The following is a 19,271-nucleotide window of genomic DNA, read 5'->3' as shown; positions in this document are numbered from 1 at the left end:
TTTTGGCATAAACCAGCGCAATCAATTTGTAATCAACATTTATTAAAGTAATTGGTCTCCAATTGTGAATGAGAGAAGGGTCTTTATCGGGCTTCGGAATCAATGTAATAAGGCCCTGTTTCATAGTGGAGACCATTTCCCCATTTTTAATGCAATCTTGAAACATATTGAAAATTGGGTCTTCTAGTAACTCCCAAAACTGTCTATAGAATTCAACTGAGGCCATCAGGGCCAGGTGATTTCCCTTTTTTCATTGAATTCAGAGCCTCTCTAATTTCTTCAATTGACACAGGTGAATCGCAAACTGAGTGGAAATAATCCTCAATTACAGGGACATAATTCTGAATGAACATCACACTATCTCCAGTGACGAGAACCATGTACCTATGATGCGTTCTTACACAATTTTCTGATTTCACAAACGGACCAGTTAGAAGTTCAATCATGGGGTAAATTTTTATTTAACCCACTAATAAAACATAGGCTTTCCCCAAATTGACAGGAATTTCATGGTTTTCCCTTCAAATTATCCCTTCAAATTGATTTAAAACTGTAGTAACTGTAAAACATACAAACTGGCAGGTAAAAAACAGCTGTGGCTCACCCTAGTTAAAAGACATTCAGCATGGCAAGACCTAATTACTGAACTGGAACACCTGTGTCAATTAGCCACTTCCATCGCTGGACCAATAGAAGACAAGAAACACTTAACAATGAACACGACTGACTGCAATTGGTTGGAAATGAGGGAAAGCTCTAGTAACTAGAATGTGTGGTAAATGACTGAATAAATTAAGGACATAAACAGAACTTGCTGTATAAATACTTTTTGAAAATGAATGTCTTTAGTGAAGGCCACTCCTTCACAAGTATATTTTCCAAACATTACAACACCAATGCTTTGAGACATTCAACACTAATTGGCTGCCTTTGAAACTGATGCAAACACAGTTGTGAAAGACACATTTTTTTTGTCAAAGGCAGAAATGTTTAAATCATGTTTTTGTAACTATGATTCCAGCTACATTACAGCCCGAGCCTTGAATCTACTAAGAAGTTTGTTTTCCAAATGTGGTATTTATTTTGCCACATCTCCATGGGGGTTTCAAGGATGCAGGATTATTTTGGAGTTGACAACTCCCAATAACAAGAATAAAATCAGTAAGTGCTCACCTGGGGAGCAGACTAATGAGAAAGCGCTACACTCCTTTAATTCAATCTGTGATAAGTGTCCAATATCTGAGTCTACCTCTTTACCCAGACAGGAATACATTACATCTAACCTCTCATTCTGCTGTTTCTCATTCATGTTTTCCTCCTGTCGTGAGAGGAGGGAAAGAAAGAGATGGAGAATGAGAAAGGGAGAATGAAACAAAGAGAATGTGTAATGCGGAAATTATCCTGTTCTGGATTCATTAGTTAGTGATTTGCTATGCTGTGTGCTGCAGTGGCTGTAACTCATCCTCATCTGGCTCTGTGACAGTCCCCCAGAGAAACTAAAGGCCCATTAGAGTAGCCCCGCCCCACCCCACCCTGCCCATACCTTACCCAGCCACACAGGGGAGGGGAGGAAGTGAGCCAGGGATGGATGGTGTGAGAGGTGGCAAAAATAAAGTAGTGTGTTTTGGCACCTTCCAAACTAGTAGGTAGGGATGGTGTGAGAATGACGTAATCTAACGGTTTATGGCTCAGGTACTGTTATTTTTGTTTGGTTCCTACATACAAATGGCAGACTCAGAGGCAGGCGTGGCTCACAGTCGAGCTGGTGGTCTCTCTCTGTAACCTGGACGACAGCCGCATTGTGCATTTCAAATGGCACCCTATTCCCTATATAGAGCAGTGCTTTTGACCAGAGCTCTATAAAGGGAATAGGGTGCCATTTGGGACACATGAAATAGCCATTGCACTCAGAAAAACACATCAAAAAGGGTGCAAGGTAGATCATATCTCTACAATGGGACAGGGCAAATGTCCTCACAAAATCAGAGCATCTTATGGCTGGGTCGAGTGATACAAAACTCAAAACAATAAAGTTTGGTTTCTTTATTCAACTCTTGGATTTAAATGGATACACATTACCCAACACATTTCAGCACATTATAAAACATGTACGTACACTTTGACAATTATTAAACCAGACAGTGTGCCAGCATAGCTCCATCATCAATGCACAACACACCGCTCTGAGGTAACACACAGTTGTGTGTCTGAACCGAACATAGAGCTATAGGTTATTAGCTTCAGCTCAAAACATCAACCTTGATCTGAGCTCCGGAGCGATGCACTTTCATCTCCCCTCCATCGCATCATGGGCTCTGTGATTCACCACCCCCAACATACTACGACCCAGAAACACAAATCAAGAGTCCCAAATGAAAGAAAATAACAGATCAAAGGAGATGGAGAGAGATTTCAGGGGCTCCTTGACTATGAAAACAAATTGGGATTTTGATGTGGAAAGCTTCAACGGTATGCTATTAAACTGTGATGATTAGTCCGGTGTTGGAGGAGGTAGAGAGAAGTGAGGAGAGGACTCTCCATGTAAGGATCCTGTAGCCGTATCTGTGGGCTCGTCTGTTGGCTCCACGGTGTAATAACTGACATGCTGAAACTTGATCACCTCGTTGCCCCAGCTGGTCCATCCTGGCTGCAGGCTTCTGGCAAACAGCTCCAGGCACCGGGCGTCGGCACCCACGTACGGCCTTAACACCTCTGTGGAGGGAAACAAAGAAATAGAAGAGGGCGCCTAGGGCTGGTCTATTGGTAGTGCTGCCGCCTCCGGACAGCAGGTACCCCTTGAGGCACAGGTTATATCCCCAGTGCAGTCACTCAGTTTCTGAACTCTATTCCTCTCCTCTATCTCCCCATCTCACATTCTAATATCTGTCAATAAAGAAGAGGGAGAGGATGGGGAGTTCAAGACATTTTAGATGTCCTCAGAGGAGATTAGAAATAATAGATTATTCTGATAGAAATTACAAATCTGAGCAGGATCTGCCTATGGGGGTATTTAGTTGGTGCAGAAGGGGGAGTGGGGGCTTTATGTCTGGCTTGCCAATGAATGCTGGATTCGTGCATGGGGGTGTTCTGGCTGTCCTTGAGTTGGGCAACAATGGCTTTCCAGGAACAGCATTCCTGACCGATAGGGTTCACTTCATCTCCGCTGTCTGCTCGCTCACATGCGTGCTCACGCCCCGCTCGCACACTCCACTCACTCTACACTAGGCAGGTTAATGAGCGCCAAAACCCCAGAGTCTAAGACCCCCCCCGTCCGTCCGTCCAGCCCCCCCTCCTCAATCCCCCTCCTAAACCTGCCCAGCCTACACCTCTCTTACAAAACATGTCAGAAAGAAAAAAGTTAGGGGGTGGGGGGAGAAAGGCCAAACATGAAAAGCTCACAGACTAACACAGAAGAAACACTCTGATTGGTGACTCAGCTCGCAAAGTTTGGAGAGGGAATAAAAAGGTCTAATTATCTAAAAACTCAAGGCAAGAGAGGGGGTGTGAGACTTGCGGCTTGCCTCGCGGCTCAACTTAGTCTTTGTGATGTTTCTCTCAATGCTGCTGCCTTGAGTTTAGACCCTGCACATTCGGTGTAAATCCCAAACGGCAACCTATTCCGTATTTAGTGAACTACTTTTCCACCGGGACTCATCAAATGTAGTGCACTAAATAAGCATTAGGGTGCCGTTTGGGTTGTCAAACTGATCCTGGGAGAGCCAAGTTCAGGGTATTGATGACAGCGCTTGTTCTACTGCCCCACCTGATCTCAACCCATTCATTTTGAAAGTGAGGTATTTCAGGGAATTAATACTTTGTGTGAGTGGAGGTTATAAAACCACAAACACTCACAAATAATAAGCTGCAGTGTGTGCGGTCCTGTGTGGCTCAGATGGTAAGTGCGCGGCCCTAGCAACGCCAAGGTCAAGGGTTGAAGTCTCACAGGGAACACAAATATTGATTCTCTCACTGTACTGTAAGTCGGTTTGGATAAAAGTGTTTGGTAAAAGCAGTTGGAATGTGTACTCAATTGTCATACTTGAGTAAAATAGTACTTGAATAAAAGTTTTTTTTTAAATCTCTGGTATTAAATGTATTTAAGTACAGTGGTGGTAAAAGTACTCAATTGTCATACTTGAGTAAAATAGTACTTGAATAAAAGTTTTTTTTTAAATCTCTGGTATTAAATGTATTTAAGTACAGTGGTGGTAAAAGTACTCAATTGTCATAATTGAGTAAGAGTAAATGCTATAAATCAAATTACTTATATTACGCAAACCAGACGGCACAATTATAATAATTTTTGTATCTGCATACAGACGGGCAGACATAATTTACAAACACAGTATTTGTGTTTAGGGAGTCCACCAGATCAGAGGCAGTAGGAATGACAACTCGTTATATTGCTAGGTGTGTGAATTGGACCATATTGCTGTCCTGCCTGAGCATTCGAAATGTAACGAGTACTTTTGGGTGTCAGGGAAAATGTATGGGAGTAAAAAGTACAGATCTTCTTCAGGAATATAGTAGAGTAAAAGTTTTTTTTAAATATAAATGTAAAATACAGACACCTCCCGCAAAACTACTTAAGTAGTACTTTAAAGTATTGTAACATTTGTACTTTACACCACTGGCTAAAAGTGGTAAAAATACTGTACATACAGTGGGGAGAACAAGTATTTGATACACTGCCGATTTTGCAGGTTTTCCTACTTACAAAGCATGTAGAGGTCTGTCATTTTTATCATAGGTACACTTCAACTGTGAGAGGTGGAATCTAAAACAAAAATCCAGAAAATCACACTGTATGATTAAGTAATTAATTTGCATTTTATTGCATGACATAAGTATTTGATACATCAGAAAGGCAGAACTTAATATTTGGTACAGAAACCTTTGTTTGCAATTACAGAGATCATACGTTTCCTGTAGTTCTTGACCAGGTTTGCACACACTGCAGCAGGGATTTTGGCCCACTCCTCCATACAGACCTTCTCCAGATCCTTCAGGTTTCGGGGCTGTCGCTGGGCAATACGGACTTTCAGCTCCCTCCAAAGATTTTCTATTGGGTTCAGGTCTGGAGACTGGCTAGGCCACTCCAGGACCTTGAGATGCTTCTTACGGGCACTCCTTAGTGCCCTGGCTGTGTGTTTCGGGTCGTTGTCATGCTGGAAGACCCAGCCACGACCCATCTTCAATGCTCTTACTGAGGGAAGGAGGTTGTTGGCCAAGATCTCGCGATACATGGCCCCATCCATTCTCCTCTCAATACGGTGCAGTCTTCCTGGCCCCTTTGCAGAAAAGCATCCCCAAATAATGATGTTTCCACCTCCATGCTTCACGGTTGGGATGTTCTTGGGGTTGTACTCATCCTTCTTCTTCCTCCAAACACGGCGAGTGGAGTTTAGACCAAAAAGCTATATTTTTGTCTCATCAGACCACATGACCTTCTTCCATTCCACCTCTGGATCATCCAGATGGTCATTGGCAAACTTCAGACAGGCCTGGACATGCACTGGCTTGAGCAGGGGGACCTTGCGTGCGCTGCAGAATTTTAATCCATGACGGCGTAGTGTGTTACTAATGGTTTTCTTTGAGACTGTGGTCCCAGCGCTCTTCAGGTCATTGACCAGGTCCTGCCGTGTAGTTCTGGGCTCATCCCTCACCTTCCTCATGATCATTGATGCCCCACGAGGTGAGATCTTGCATGGAGCCCCAGACCGAGGGTGATTGACCGTCATCTTGAACTTCTTCCATTTTCGAATAATTGTGCCAACAGTTGTTGCCTTCTCACCAAGCTGCTTGCCTATTGTCCTGTAGCCCATCCCAGCCTTGTGCAGGTCTACAATTGTATCCCTGATGTCCTTACACAGCTCTCTGGTCTTGGCCATTGTGGAGAGGTTGGAGTCTGTTTGATTGAGTGTGTGGACAGGTGTCTTTTATACAGGTAACGAGTTCAAACTGGTGCAGTTAATACAGGTAATGAGTGGAGAACAGGAGGGATTCTTAAAGAAAAACTAACAGGTCTGTGAGAGCCAGAATTCTTACTGGTTGGTAGGTGATCAAATACTTATGTCATGCAATAAAATGCAAATTAATTACTTAAAAATCATACAAAGTGATTTTCTGGATTCCGTCTCTCACAGTTGAAGTGTACCTATGATAAAAATTACAGACCTTTACATGCTTTGTAAGTAGGAAAACCTGCAAAATCGGCAGTGTATCAAATACTTGTTCTCCCCACTGTATATCACCTTACTCAGCACCTCCAGCTGTGAGTGAGTAAAGTTATTTTCCCTGCCTTTCTCACCTCCCCAGGACAGCAGGTAGCCTAGTGGTTAAAGTGTTGGGCCAGTAACCGAAATGTTGCTAGATCGAAACCCCGAGCCGACAAGATTAAGAATCGGTCAATGTGCCCTTGAGCAAGGCACGTACCCCTAATTGCTCCAGGGTCGAGTTGGGATATGCAAAAAAATAAACATTTCCAATTCACACACACACTTCTACATGTGAAATAGGACAAATATAAATCACTTACCAATATCTCAGGTTCTCTGAGTTTAAACAGTAGCACACATCTTTTCAAAAGTCAATTAGAATCTCACACACGCTGGCTGGGTGCCAGTGAATTGGGCGGGCATGAGGAGGGCACTGCCAATTAGCCGCTTATTACAATACAATGCTGGGAGGAAAATATTCAACTTTAGCTAATGATCAAAGTTTTTAGGAGCCACAATTAAAAGCAAACAGATTATTCACACTCTGAGGAGCATAAACACTTTTTTTCTGCCGTTTCGGCCATCTGGCGAGGATGTGTTTGGATCTCTGAGGAGGAGTGAGCGTTGGTGTCCCTCTATGTCCCTACTGCAGCCACACACACACACACACACACACGCGTCTGATGTCACTAACAGGATCACTGGGGGAAGAGGGGGGATAGAGAGCTATCGGATCACAGAGTCGCTCTCCGCTCCGCCCTCTGTTTAGGACATCCATGCTGTGATGTCATACTGAGGTCAGGGGTAAGGAGTTGGCCACTGCCTCCAGACCTGGCACATCCAAAACACTTGGGACTGCATACCCCACTTGTGCTCCAATCCCCTAACATGGATATTGCCCTGTGGTAACAGTGACTGAGGAAGAGGATTTCATCGTGTTTTAGAGGGGGTGCGGTTTAGAGACTTTTGATATTCACCATTTCAAGCTGTTGCATAAGAATCCACCAGAGGGGGTGTGAGAAAAGGACAGCAGCCCAAATCCTTTTCCCGCCCCTGGGTACTCCAGAGTGAATATTCAGCATTAATGCCCACGTCCGGATGTTCCTTTTTGCCAACGGGTCGATAGAACCTTTCAGGATCAGAAAAGGTCCGCTCTATGCCTCTTTATCACGGGTTATGTTAATGTGCCGTGGCACCTCTCTGCGGGACCAGCTCCTCTGACATTTCATCCCAGCAGCACTGCGTTCTACCACGCCCACCACAGCCTCCCTGCTACCCAGAGGGGTTGGAGGGGGATTCGCTGGAAGGCCAGAGACAGGGATGAGAAGGGGATGACGTCACCAAAAAGTGATATATCAAAACACACAATTCGGAATGACAGCGGCTCAAATGATGATGGGTTACTTGGCGAGTGTGAAATAGCGTGCTCTTTGAGTTTGACTGTGGACTTATTAATCATGGCTGGGGGAAAAAAACGATATTTCCCCCGCCATAGTATGGAGTTTGTCTACACATGTCGGAGTTTTCCCTGAGTATCACACTGTTTTGCTGCAACTCTTGCCCAAGGCAAAGATACGGTGTGTTCTATTACTTATTACTTGTAACAATGAAAAGACAACGCTGTGAAACAAAGCGTAATAAGAGACTCATAATATATTCTCAACACAATAGTCACAAAGCACAATGCAGTCATAACGAATTTAAATCTCACAATATCCTGCCACTTTCCCAGTCATCTTGTATATTCAGCTGACAGGGCACTGACAAACCTCTTCCTCTTGCTCCCCAAGTAAATAAAACACGCATAAATCGCTTTCCCTGAAGAAGCAGAGAGTTGATGTCGAGCCCCACTCTACATATTCATTGTCTTCAAGGTCTCATCATTGCTTTCTAAACAACATTGTTCAGATCAGAGCAATGGTTTGACTTGTTAACAATCAAAGGCCAATCAGACCGTACAGATAACCACACTACAGAGGTGTTTTAAGTTCTCAATCAGGCATTTGTAAACTGGGTGTGTGACATAACGCAGCACATCGTGACAAACTGGGGTCACAATTAGCCATTGGGACAGGTTAGAGCACGAACCCTGCAGCTGATGTCCTTCCGTTTAATAGCAAGGCATTGTCCTGTGCTTTTAGTGAGTGAGGGACAGAGAGTGAGTCAGTGAGAACAGAGCACTGACAGAGCCAGGTCAAAACACAGCAATCGCGGACACTTACGTCACAGTATTGCCCTCTAGTGGTGAAACTATTCAGTTCAATCATTTCTCCAATTATGAATTTCATTACTGGAACTGTATTCATTCATTCCTACGCACTTGGCTACCACATTACGTTCTTATGACGCTGACATACTTATGACGCTGTTGGTGGAACCAGGACGTGCTGGGAATACTGACCTGAGAGTGAAGGTTTATGGGAGTGTAGGGCCGATGGGACACTGACGATCACACGCTGCTCCTCCATAGGGAGCTCTGTCTTCCTCAGAGAGCTGTAAAGGAGATGGAGAAAGCGCGTCATGTTTTGGAGGAGATCGAACGTTCCAGTAATGAAAGAAAATACACAGGAGACTTAAAAAAGGTCCAATACAGCCATTTTTATCTCAATGTTAAATCATTTCTGGGTAACAATTAAGTACCTTACAGTGATTGTTTTTAATTTAAATGGTCAAAAAGAAACAAAAATAGCTTCTTAGCAAAAGAGCAATATCTCAAGCAAGAATTTTGCTAAGACTGTCTGGGAATGGTTTTAGTAGAGGGGAAAACTGAAAACTGTTATTGGCAGAGAGGTTTGTAACTCTTTCTTATTGGTCTATTAACTAATTTACCACCTGGTGATGTCACCTGACATAACTAAACTCAGTTCCACCAAAACAGGCAGAAATTTCAGTGGGTCTTTTCAAATAGCTCTTACGCTAAAAGGGCATTAACATAATTTTCACAATTTCACCGTATTATTCCAACCTTGGTGTGGAAATACTGCATATATAAAATCCCGTTTTTGACTGCACCGGGCCTTTAAGCAATTCATGTAAAAAAATGTAGCCTCCCGAGTGGCACAGTGGTCTAAGGCACTGAATCGCAGTGCTAGCTGTGCCACTAGAGATTCTGGGTTCGAGTCCAGGATTTGTCGCAGCCGGCCGCGACCGGGAGACCCATGGGGCGGCGCACAATTGGCCCAGCGTCGTCCGGTTTAGGTGAGGGTTTGGCCGGCAGTGATGTTTTTGTCCCATCGCGCACTAGCGACTCCTGTGGCAGGCAGTGCACGCTGACACGGTCGCCAGGTGTACAGTGTTTCCTCCGACACATTGCTGCGGCTGGCTTCAGTGCGGCTTGGTTGGGTTGTGTTTCGGAGGACGCATGGCTCTCGACCTTCGCCTCTCCCGAGTCCTTACGGGAGTTGCAGCGATGGACAAGACTGTAACTACCAATTGGATAACATGAAATTGGGGAGAAAAAGGGGTAAAAAAAAATACAATGGAATAACATTTTTATTTTGTCACACCTGTGTGAGTGGTGTCCGCACCCACGATATCGACCAAGTACCAACACCTCGTAAGGCTTCTTATGCAGAGAGTCCAGTGGAAACACATATTCCCCTGACCTGGTGACCTGAGGGCGAAAACGTAGACAATACATCAGAGAAAAATGCTTACGTTCATAAAGATCATATAGCTAATTTCAGAAGCAAACTCAACATTAGAGGTCCTAGATGAAACATGACCACTTTTACTATCACCATTTAGTAGTGTCATTTAAACTAAACAAATATATAACAATTATAATGACTTTGATCAATTCTAGGTTCCTTTGTGTTCTACCTTGACCCAGAACCACTCTGCCAGCACCTCCACGCCCCAGTGTGGGTACAGCTCGTCCCTGACGAAGCGCAGGTGGCTGGGCCTGTTGGTCACCCAGGTGACCACCACACAGCCTGTGGAGGCCAGCAGTGGGACAGGGAGCCGTTTGAGCTGGGAGGAGGGCAGAAAGCTATACCTAGAGGTCAGCAGGAGAAATGCACAATATGGTCAAAACAGAATAAGAGGTTCGCAGAGACATACATTGCAGTGGATGTCGCTTGGAATAAAATCACACTTCAAAATAATGCAACTTAAGCTAACCTGCCACTCCTTTTGACAGACTTGTTTTCCCAAGGAGGATCCAGGACAATGAGGTCGAAAAACTTTCCATCTGCAAAATAATCAGTTTTCTAAGACAGGGTTTCCCCAAACTAGGTCCTGGGGCCCCTTCTGGGTGCACATTTAGTTTTTTTGCCCTAGCACTACACACGATTCAAATGATCAACTCAACATCAAGCTTTGATTATCTGAATCAGCTGTGTAATGCTCGATGAAAAACCAAAACCTTCACTGGGGGGGGGGGGGGGGGGGGGGCAGGACCGAGTTTGGGAAACCCTGTTCTAAGACATTAAGCATACACAGGCAGAGAGGATCCTTATTTAGTTCACTAAAGCATTGCCTTCTCTCCACTCGATTCCTCAAAACATTTTTTGAGAGTTTAAGAGATTTATAAAGATAATGTATTTCTGCACTGACAAAACATAAAATCAGCAAATGCAAGCTCTTTATCATGATCGGGTTTTGTACACTCACAGCCAACCAGGGGCTGCATTCTGGCAAAATCAGAGAGCAGGAAGGCACATCGTGGTGGGATAATGTATTTCTCTCCCATCAGCGTCACCTCCATGGCAAAGTCCATACGATTCTCTGTGATCCGCGTGAACAGGTCAAGGTGTGTTGTACTACAGCCATCCTCAGACTCAATGAACTGAACTGGGTCCTCTCCATGTTCAGTCACTAGAGGGAGCTCTTTAGCCATGTCACACAAGGCTGCCAGGTTGCATTCCTGGGAAGGCAGGGGATCCTCCCGAGCATCGTTGACCTCACTCAGGTACTCACAGGAGAGCCCAGCATCCACTATGGATTTGGTCCCCTCCAAAATGGCAGACCTGATCTGGTCATAACACAATGATAAGCAGTGGTCAACAATAAAAAGTCTGAGTAATGGTAATGGGTAAACTAAGTAATGGTAAACATATAAGATTACCTTGTGGTGGAAGGCCAGTGAATCAATTTCTCCTTGGTTCAGATCATTGCGTTTTCGTTTTCTTTTCTGTGGGATTTGAATAAATCAAAAGATCTGTGGTTAAAACAAAGGCGTTTCCCAGTGATATTACCTGGCAAGTTAGCCCCACTCTCCAGACATGTCTAGCCAAGTCTAGGTCCAAAAGACTTCTTAACAGCTTCTACCCCCAAGCCATAAGACTCCTGAACAGCTAATCAATTGGCTACCCGGACTATTTGCATTTGCATGGAGGAGGAGGTGTGATGGTGCTTTGCTGGTGACACGGATTTATTTAGAATTCAAGGCACACTTAACCAGCATGGCTACCACAGCATTCTGCAGCGATACACCATCCCTTCTGGTTTGTGCGTAGTGGAAATATAATTTGATTTTCAACAGGACAATGACCCAACACAACTCCTGGCTGTTAAGGGCTATTTGACCAAGAAGGAGAGTGATGGAGTGCTGCGTCAGCTGACCTGGCCTCCACAATCACCCGACCTCAATCCAATTGAGTTGGACTGCAGAGTGAAGGAAAAGCAGCCAAGTGATCAGCATGTAGGAACTGCTTCAAGACTGTTGGAAAAGCATTCCAGGTGAAGCTGGTTGAGAGAATGCCAAGAGTGTGCAAAGCTGTCATCAAGGCAAAGGGTGGCTACTTTGAAGAATCTAAAATATATTTTGATTTGTTTAACAGTTTTTTGGTTACTACATGATTCCATGTGTTTTCATAGTTTTGATGTCTTCACTATTATTCTACAACGTAGAAATTACTAAAAATAAAGAAACACCCTTGAATGAGTAGGTGTGTCCAAACTTTATTTAAAAAATAAATAAAAATTGTACCCCCTTTTTCTCAACAATTTCGTGGTATCCAATTGTTAGTAGTTACTGTCTTGTCTCATCGCTACAACACCCGTACGAGCTCGGGAGAGACGAAGGTCGAGAGCCATGCGTCCTCCGAAACACAACCCAACCAAGCCACACTGCTTCTTAACACAGCACGCATCCAACCCGGAAACCAGCCGCACCAATGTGTCGGAGGAAACACTGTACACATAGCGACTTGGTCGGCGTGCACTGCGCCCAGCCCGCGCCACAGGAATCGCTGGTGCGCGATGAGACAAGGATATCCCTACCGGCCAAACCCTTCCTAACCCGGACGACGCTAGGCCAATTGTGCGTCGCACCATGGACCTCCCGGTCGCGGCTGGCTGCGACAGAGCCTGGGCTCAAACCCAGAGTCTCTGGTGGCACAGCTAGCGCCTTAGACCACTGCGCCACCCGGGAGGCCGTATGTCCAAACTTTTGACTGGTACCGTACATATGACCTCAATTACCTTCGCTATCCTGTACCCCAGCACATTGACTGTACCGGTACCCCCTCTATATAGCCTCATTACTGTTATTTTATTGTTGCTCTCAACAACAATTTTTTTTTCTTCTACTGCTCTTTTTTTTGTACATTTTTTTAAACTTCAGTTTTTTTAGTAAATACTTTGACACAATTTTTCTTAAAACTGCATTGTTGGTTAAGGTCTTGTAAGCATTTTACTGTAAGGTCTACACCTGTGCAGCTGTATTCATCGACCTGGCCAAGGCTTTAGACTCTGTCAATCACCACATTCTTATCAGCAGACTCAGCCTCGCAATGACTGCCTCACCTGGTTCACCAACTACTTCTCAGACAGAGTTCAGTGCGTCAAATCGGAGGGCCTATTGTCCAGACCTCTGGCAGTCTCTATGGGGGTGCCACAGGGTTCAATTCTCGGACCGACTCTTTTCTCGGTATACATCAATGATGTCGCTCTTGCTGCTGGTGATTCTCTGATCCACCTCTACAGAGACGACACCATTCTGTATACATCTGGCCCTTCTTTGGACAATGTGTTAACTACCCTCCAGACAAGCTTCAATGCCATAAACTCTCCTTCTGTGGCTTCCAACTGCTCTTAAATGCAAGTAAAACTAAATGCATGGTCTTCAACCAATCGCTGCCTGCACATGCCCGCCCGCCCGCCCAGCATCACTTCTCAAACTGGATGCAGTCTATCACAGTGCCATCCGTTTTGTTACCAAAGCCCCATATACTACCAACCACTGCGACCTGTATGCTCTCGTTGGCTGGCCCTCGCTTCATATTCGTCGCCAAACCCACTGGCTCCAGGTCATCTATAAGTCTTTGCTAGGTAAAGCCCCACCTTATCTCAGCTCACTGGTCACTATTGCAGCACCCACCCGTAGCACGCGCCCCAGCAGGTATATTTCACTGGTCCCCCCCAAAGCCAATTCCTCCTTTGGCCACCTTTCCTTCCAGTTCTCTGCTGCCAATGACTGGAACAAATATCAAAAATCACTGAAGCTGGAGACCCATATCTCCCTCACTAACTTTAAGCTCCAGCTGTCAGAGCAGCTCACATATCACTGCACCTGTACATCGCCCATCTGTAAATAGCCCATCCAACTACCTCATCCCCATACTGTTATATATTTTTTTGCTAATTTGCACCCCAGTATCTCTACTTGCACATTCATATTCTACACATCTATCACTCCAGAGTTTAATTTCTAAATTGTAATTATTTCGCCACTACGGCCTATATATTGCCTTACCTCCCTTATCTTACCTCATTTGCACACACTGTATATATACTTTTTTTCGCTATTGTGTTATTGACTGTATGTTTGTTTATTCCATGTGTGACTATGTGTTGTTGTTTGTGTCACACTGCTTTGCTTTATCTTGACCAGGTCGCAGTTATAAAGGCAGGCTAAAAATATAATAAATGTGACAAATAACATTTGATTTGAGACATACATACATACATACATACATGGTTGGGGAGTAACGGATTACATGTAAGAGATTAATAAAAACGGTAACTGTAATCAGATATCACTTATTATTGATATCTACATAGTGCATTGATGTGACTCACACTGCTGCTCTCTCATGTAGCTATTTGCACCTTACGGATTGTGGAAAGCTGTTTGAACGCAATAATGTTTGAATTCAATAAGTTTAAGCTGCCTATCAATCATTGATTTTGAAACCAGTGGGCAGCCAGTGAAAAATGCACACACACACCACACACACACACTTGAAGAATATAACTTATAAATGCCTCATGAGCTTAGTTCAACTGTCACACTCCATGAGAACCCCAAAATATAAACTTGTTTTTCTCCAATGTTTGTAAACATTGTAAATGTAACCAAACACCGTATAGCCTCATAACATCATGTTAAAACAATACTTTTGATATCATGGTCAGTCCTTGCATCCATAGCGCTGTCTATTAATCTGAGAGTGGTTACATTTCTCCAGGCCCATCCCTCAGCTTTTTACCACAACAAAGGCGGGGTCATCTTTTGGTTATTGTTTCATCTGTGGATTTACTCTTTAAACAGCTGCACATTATCAAGATATCACCAACAAAAAGTTAACAGGCCTATATACCAAACGTAGCATTTCGCATTCATTTTTTAAATGTAAATAGCACTTTTCAGTAGTGCTCAAAGCATGCCATTCCATGAGCACAGCATTTCTTTTTCAACTCGAATCAATGAGCCCAATCATCCCAATCATGACAGCAAAATCATAAACAACAGAGTAGAGCTGGCTAATACATCCTTAGTTTTGGGGTTATGCTCAGGTAAAACAATTTGGTTAATCTATACTTTTTTATTTTACTTTTATTTAACCAGGTAGGCTAGTTGAGAACAAGTTCGCATTTGCAACTGCGACCTGGCCAAGATAAAGCAAAGCAGTGTGACACAGACAACAACACAGAGTTACACATGGAGTAAACAATAAACAAGCCAATAACACAATAAACAAGTCAATGACACAGTGGAAAAAAGAAAGTCTATATACAGTGTGTGCAAAAGGCATGAGGTAGGCAATAAATAGGCCATAGGAGCAAATAATTACAATTTAGCAGATTAACACTGGAGTGATAAATGAGCAGATGATGTGCAAGTAGAGATACTGGTGTGCAAAAGAGCAGAAAAGTAAATAAAATAAAAACAGTATGGGGATGAGGTAGGTAGATTGGGTGGGCTATTTACAGATGGACTATGTACAGCTGCAGCAATCGGTTAGCTGCTCAGATAGTTGATGTTTAAAGTTGGTGAGGGAAATAAGTCTCCAACTTCAGCGATTTTTGCAATTCGTTCCAGTCACTGGCAGCAGAGAACTGGAAGGAAAGGCGGCCAAATGAGGTGTTGGCTTTGGGGATGATCAGTGAGATATACAGTGGGGCAAAAAAAGTATTTAGTCAGCCACCAATTGTGCAAGTTCTCCCACTTAAAAATATGAGAGAGGCCTGTAATTTTCATCATAGGTACACTTCAACTATGACAGACAAAATTAGAAATCACATTGTAGGATTTTTAATGAATTTATTTGCAAATTATGGTGGAAAATAAGTATTTGGTCAATAACAAACAAGCAAGATTTCTGGCTCTCACAGACCTGTAACTTATTCTTTAAGAGGCTCCTCTGTCCTCCACTCGTTACCTGTATTAATGGCACCTGTTTGAACTTGTTATCAGTATAAAAGACACCTGTCCACAACCTCAAACAGTCACACTCCAAACTCCACTATGGCCAAGACCAAAGAGCTGTCAAAGGACACCAGAAACAAAATTGTAGACCTGCACCAGGCTGGGAAGACTGAATCTGCAATAGGTAAGCAGCTTGGTTTGAAGAAATCAACTGTGGGAGCAATTATTAGGAAATGGAAGACATACAAGACCACTGATAATCTCCCTCGATCTGGGGCTCCACGCAAGATCTCACCGCGTGGGGTCAAAATGATCACAAGAACGGTGAGCAAAAATCCCAGAACCACACGGGGGGACCTAGTGAATGACCTGCAGAGAGCTGGGACCAAAGTAACAAAGCCTACCATCAGTAACACACTACGCCGCCAGGGACTCAAATCCTGCAGTGCAAGACGTGTCCCCCTGCTTAAGCCAATACATGTCCAGGCCCGTCTGAAGTTTGCTAGAGAGCATTTGGATGATCCAGAAGAAGATTGGGAGAATGTCATATGGTCAGATGAAACCAAAATAGAACTTTTTGGTAAAAACTCAACTCGTTGTGTTTGGAGGACAAAGAATGCTGAGTTGCATCCAAAGAACACCATACCTACTGTGAAGCATGGGGGTGGAAACATCATGCTTTGGGGCTGTTTTTCTGCAAAGGGACCAGGACGACTGATCTGTGTAAAGGAAAGAATGAATTGGGCCATGTATCGTGAGATTTTGAGTGAAAACCTCCTTCCATCAGCAAGGGCATTGAAGATGAAACGTGGCTGGGTCTTTCAGCATGACAATGATCCCAAACACACCGCACGGGCAACGAAGGAGTGGCTTCGTAAGAAGCATTTCAAGGTCCTGGAGTGGCCTAGCCAGTTTCCAGATCTCAACCCCATAGAAAATCTTTGGAGGGAGTTGAAAGTCCGTGTTGCCCAGCAACAGCCCCAAAACATCACTGCTCTAGAGGAGATCTGCATGGAGGAATGGGCCAAAATACCAGCAACAGTGTGTGAAAACCTTGTGAAGACTTACAGAAAACGTTTGACCTCTGTCATTGCCAATAAAGGGTATATAACAAAGTATTGAGATAAACTTTTGTTATTGACCAAAAACTTATTTTCCACCATAATTTGCAAATAAATTCATAAAAAATCCTACAATGTGATTTTCTGGATTTTTTTTCTCATTTTGTCTGTCATAGTTGAAGTGTACCTATGATGAAAATTACAGGCCTCTCATCTTTTTAAGTGGGAGAACTTGCACAATTGGAGACTGACTAAATACTTTTTTGCCCCACTGTACCTGTTGGAACGTGTGCTACGGGTGGGTGTTGTTATTGTGACCAGTGAACTGAGATAAGGCGGAGCTTTACCTAGCATAGACTTACAGATGACCTGGAGCCAGTGGGTCTGGCGGCGAATATGTAGTGAGGGCCAGCCGACTAGAGCATACAGGTCGCAGTGGTGGGTGGTATAAGGTGATTTGGTAACAAAACGGATGGCACTGTGATAGACTGCATCCAGTTTGCTGAGTAGAGTATTGAAAGCTATTTTGTAGATGACATCTCCGAAGTCGAGAATCGGATCGATAGTCAGTTTTACTAGGGTAAGTTTGGCAGTGTGAGTTTAAGAGGCTTTGTTGCGAAATAGAAAGCCAATTCTAGATTTGATTTTGGATTGGAGATGTTTAATATGAGTCTGGAAGGAGAGTTTACAGTCTAGCCAGACACCTAGATATTTAGTTGTCCACATATTCTAGGTCGGAACCGTCCAGGGTGGTGATGCTAGTCGGGCGGGCGGGTGCGGGCAGCGAACGGCTGAAAAGCATGCATTTGGTTTTACTAACGTTTAAGAGCAGTTGGAGGGCACAGAAGGAGTGTTGTATGGCATTGAAGCTCGTTTGGAGGTTAGTTAGCACAGTGTCCAAGGAAGGGCCAGAAGTATACAGAATGGTGTCGTCTGCGTAGATGTGGATCAGGGAATCGCCCCCGTAGAAACCGAGAAAAGAGTTGGCCCGAGAATTGAACCCTGTGGTACCGCCATAGAGACTGCCAAAGGTCCGGACAACATACCCTCCGATTTGACACACTGAACTCTGTCTGCAAAGTAGTTGGTGAACCAGGCGAGGCAGTCATTAGAAAAACCAAGGCTATTGAGTCTGCCGATAAGAATACAGTGATTGACAGAGTCGAAAGCCTTGGCCAGGTCGATGAAGACGGCTGCACAGTACTTCAATTTTTCCCAGTCCTATTCTTTAAGATGAAGGGGTATAACATTTATTGTAATGACTGGAATTCTGATAGACTGCTTTTTAATGTAAAGATATTAGTCTATGTAGTAGCAAGCAATTGGTTAGAAGAAGCCTACATAACCAACCCATAAAGTAAAACATAACATCCATATATGGCCAGCTATGTAAACTTTAATATTGATTTATCCTGCAATAGATGTGGTTCAATTGGGAACATATATATTTGTCTTGTTCTAATGCCTCTTAAGGGGGAAGTAATCAAAAAGTAACTGAATGTAATCAGATTACGTTACTGAGTTAAAGTAATCCAAAAGTTACGTTTCTGATTACAATTTTGGACAGGTAACTAGTAACGGTTTATATTTATTAAGTAACCTACCGGACCTGGCGTACATATAAAGAAACAGACCCCCCGCCCAATTTACCTTTGATGGTTTACAATCCACTGTAGTTTTATTCTCACTCCTCTGTAGCGCTGCGTTCGAGACGGCACTGTCGTTTGTGGTCACAGTACAACTTGATTTAACACTAACGTGAGACTTTAAAATCTGGAAACACTCATGTTTAAAATAACATTTAAAATACGACTTTCCACTGGCTGCTTTCCTCTCCGAAGTAACGTTACATAGTTGGACACCCTTGTCGACAAGTGAACAAGCATCCAACAGCCACCCGTTGGCATTTCTAAACACAATCGACATAGCCAGTCTGGTTGGCAAACTACTCTCTCTTTGATATCTTCACATGCCGTGAGTGTCCATAAGCGTACCTTGTGGAGGTGACTAGTTTGCTAATGTTACTTACACATTTATTTTCTTTGCTGGGTTTTCTACTTTCTCTACTTGGACATTATTGCTGTGCGCCGCCATGATGCTTGTTTATCGTCACGTACATTCACCAAACCTGGGGCATATTCATTACGTCGATCCTTTCTTAAACGGGACGAAAACGGCGAGGGACACCACAGGGGCGTACACCCCGGGTGCCGATTTCGTTTACTTCCGTTTGGTTCCTAGTAACAGATCAAACGTTTTGCAACGGAATTCAATCAATGAATACACCCCAGCGCGCGCGTTTCCACAGCCACAAAGTCGAAATTGGCCATATCCTAAAGAAATAATGAAAACAGAAATAGATTTTTGGTGTAAATTGAATCTTATAGTTAGGCATAA

The 19,271-nt window shown here is 43.7% G+C and overlaps 1 protein-coding gene across 2 annotated transcripts; it reads right to left on the bottom strand.

The window, feature by feature from the left end:
* Positions 1-437: 437 nt before the first annotated feature.
* On the bottom strand, positions 438-19,204 carry mettl4 (methyltransferase 4, N6-adenosine). 2 transcript variants are annotated; one of them, XM_071328997.1, is made up of 9 exons: positions 18,904-19,204; positions 18,525-18,591; positions 11,287-11,352; positions 10,833-11,193; positions 10,341-10,410; positions 10,041-10,215; positions 9,725-9,831; positions 8,620-8,711; positions 438-2,712 (listed from the first exon to the last, which is right to left on the bottom strand). In XM_071328997.1, the coding sequence occupies exons 1-9, from the start codon at positions 18,966-18,968 to the stop codon at positions 2,492-2,494; spliced, it is 1,224 nt and encodes a 407-aa protein (XP_071185098.1). In that variant the 5' UTR covers positions 18,969-19,204; the 3' UTR covers positions 438-2,491. The 2 variants fall into 2 exon arrangements, with proteins under 2 accessions (XP_071185098.1, XP_071185097.1); XM_071328996.1 differs by having other exon boundaries at positions 18,525-19,006.
* Positions 19,205-19,271: the final 67 nt, after the last annotated feature.

Source organism: Salvelinus alpinus, chromosome 10 (assembly GCF_045679555.1).
Source record: "Salvelinus alpinus chromosome 10, SLU_Salpinus.1, whole genome shotgun sequence".
Classification (NCBI taxonomy): domain Eukaryota; kingdom Metazoa; phylum Chordata; class Actinopteri; order Salmoniformes; family Salmonidae; genus Salvelinus; species Salvelinus alpinus.
This window is presented reverse-complemented; position numbering and strand designations above follow the sequence as displayed.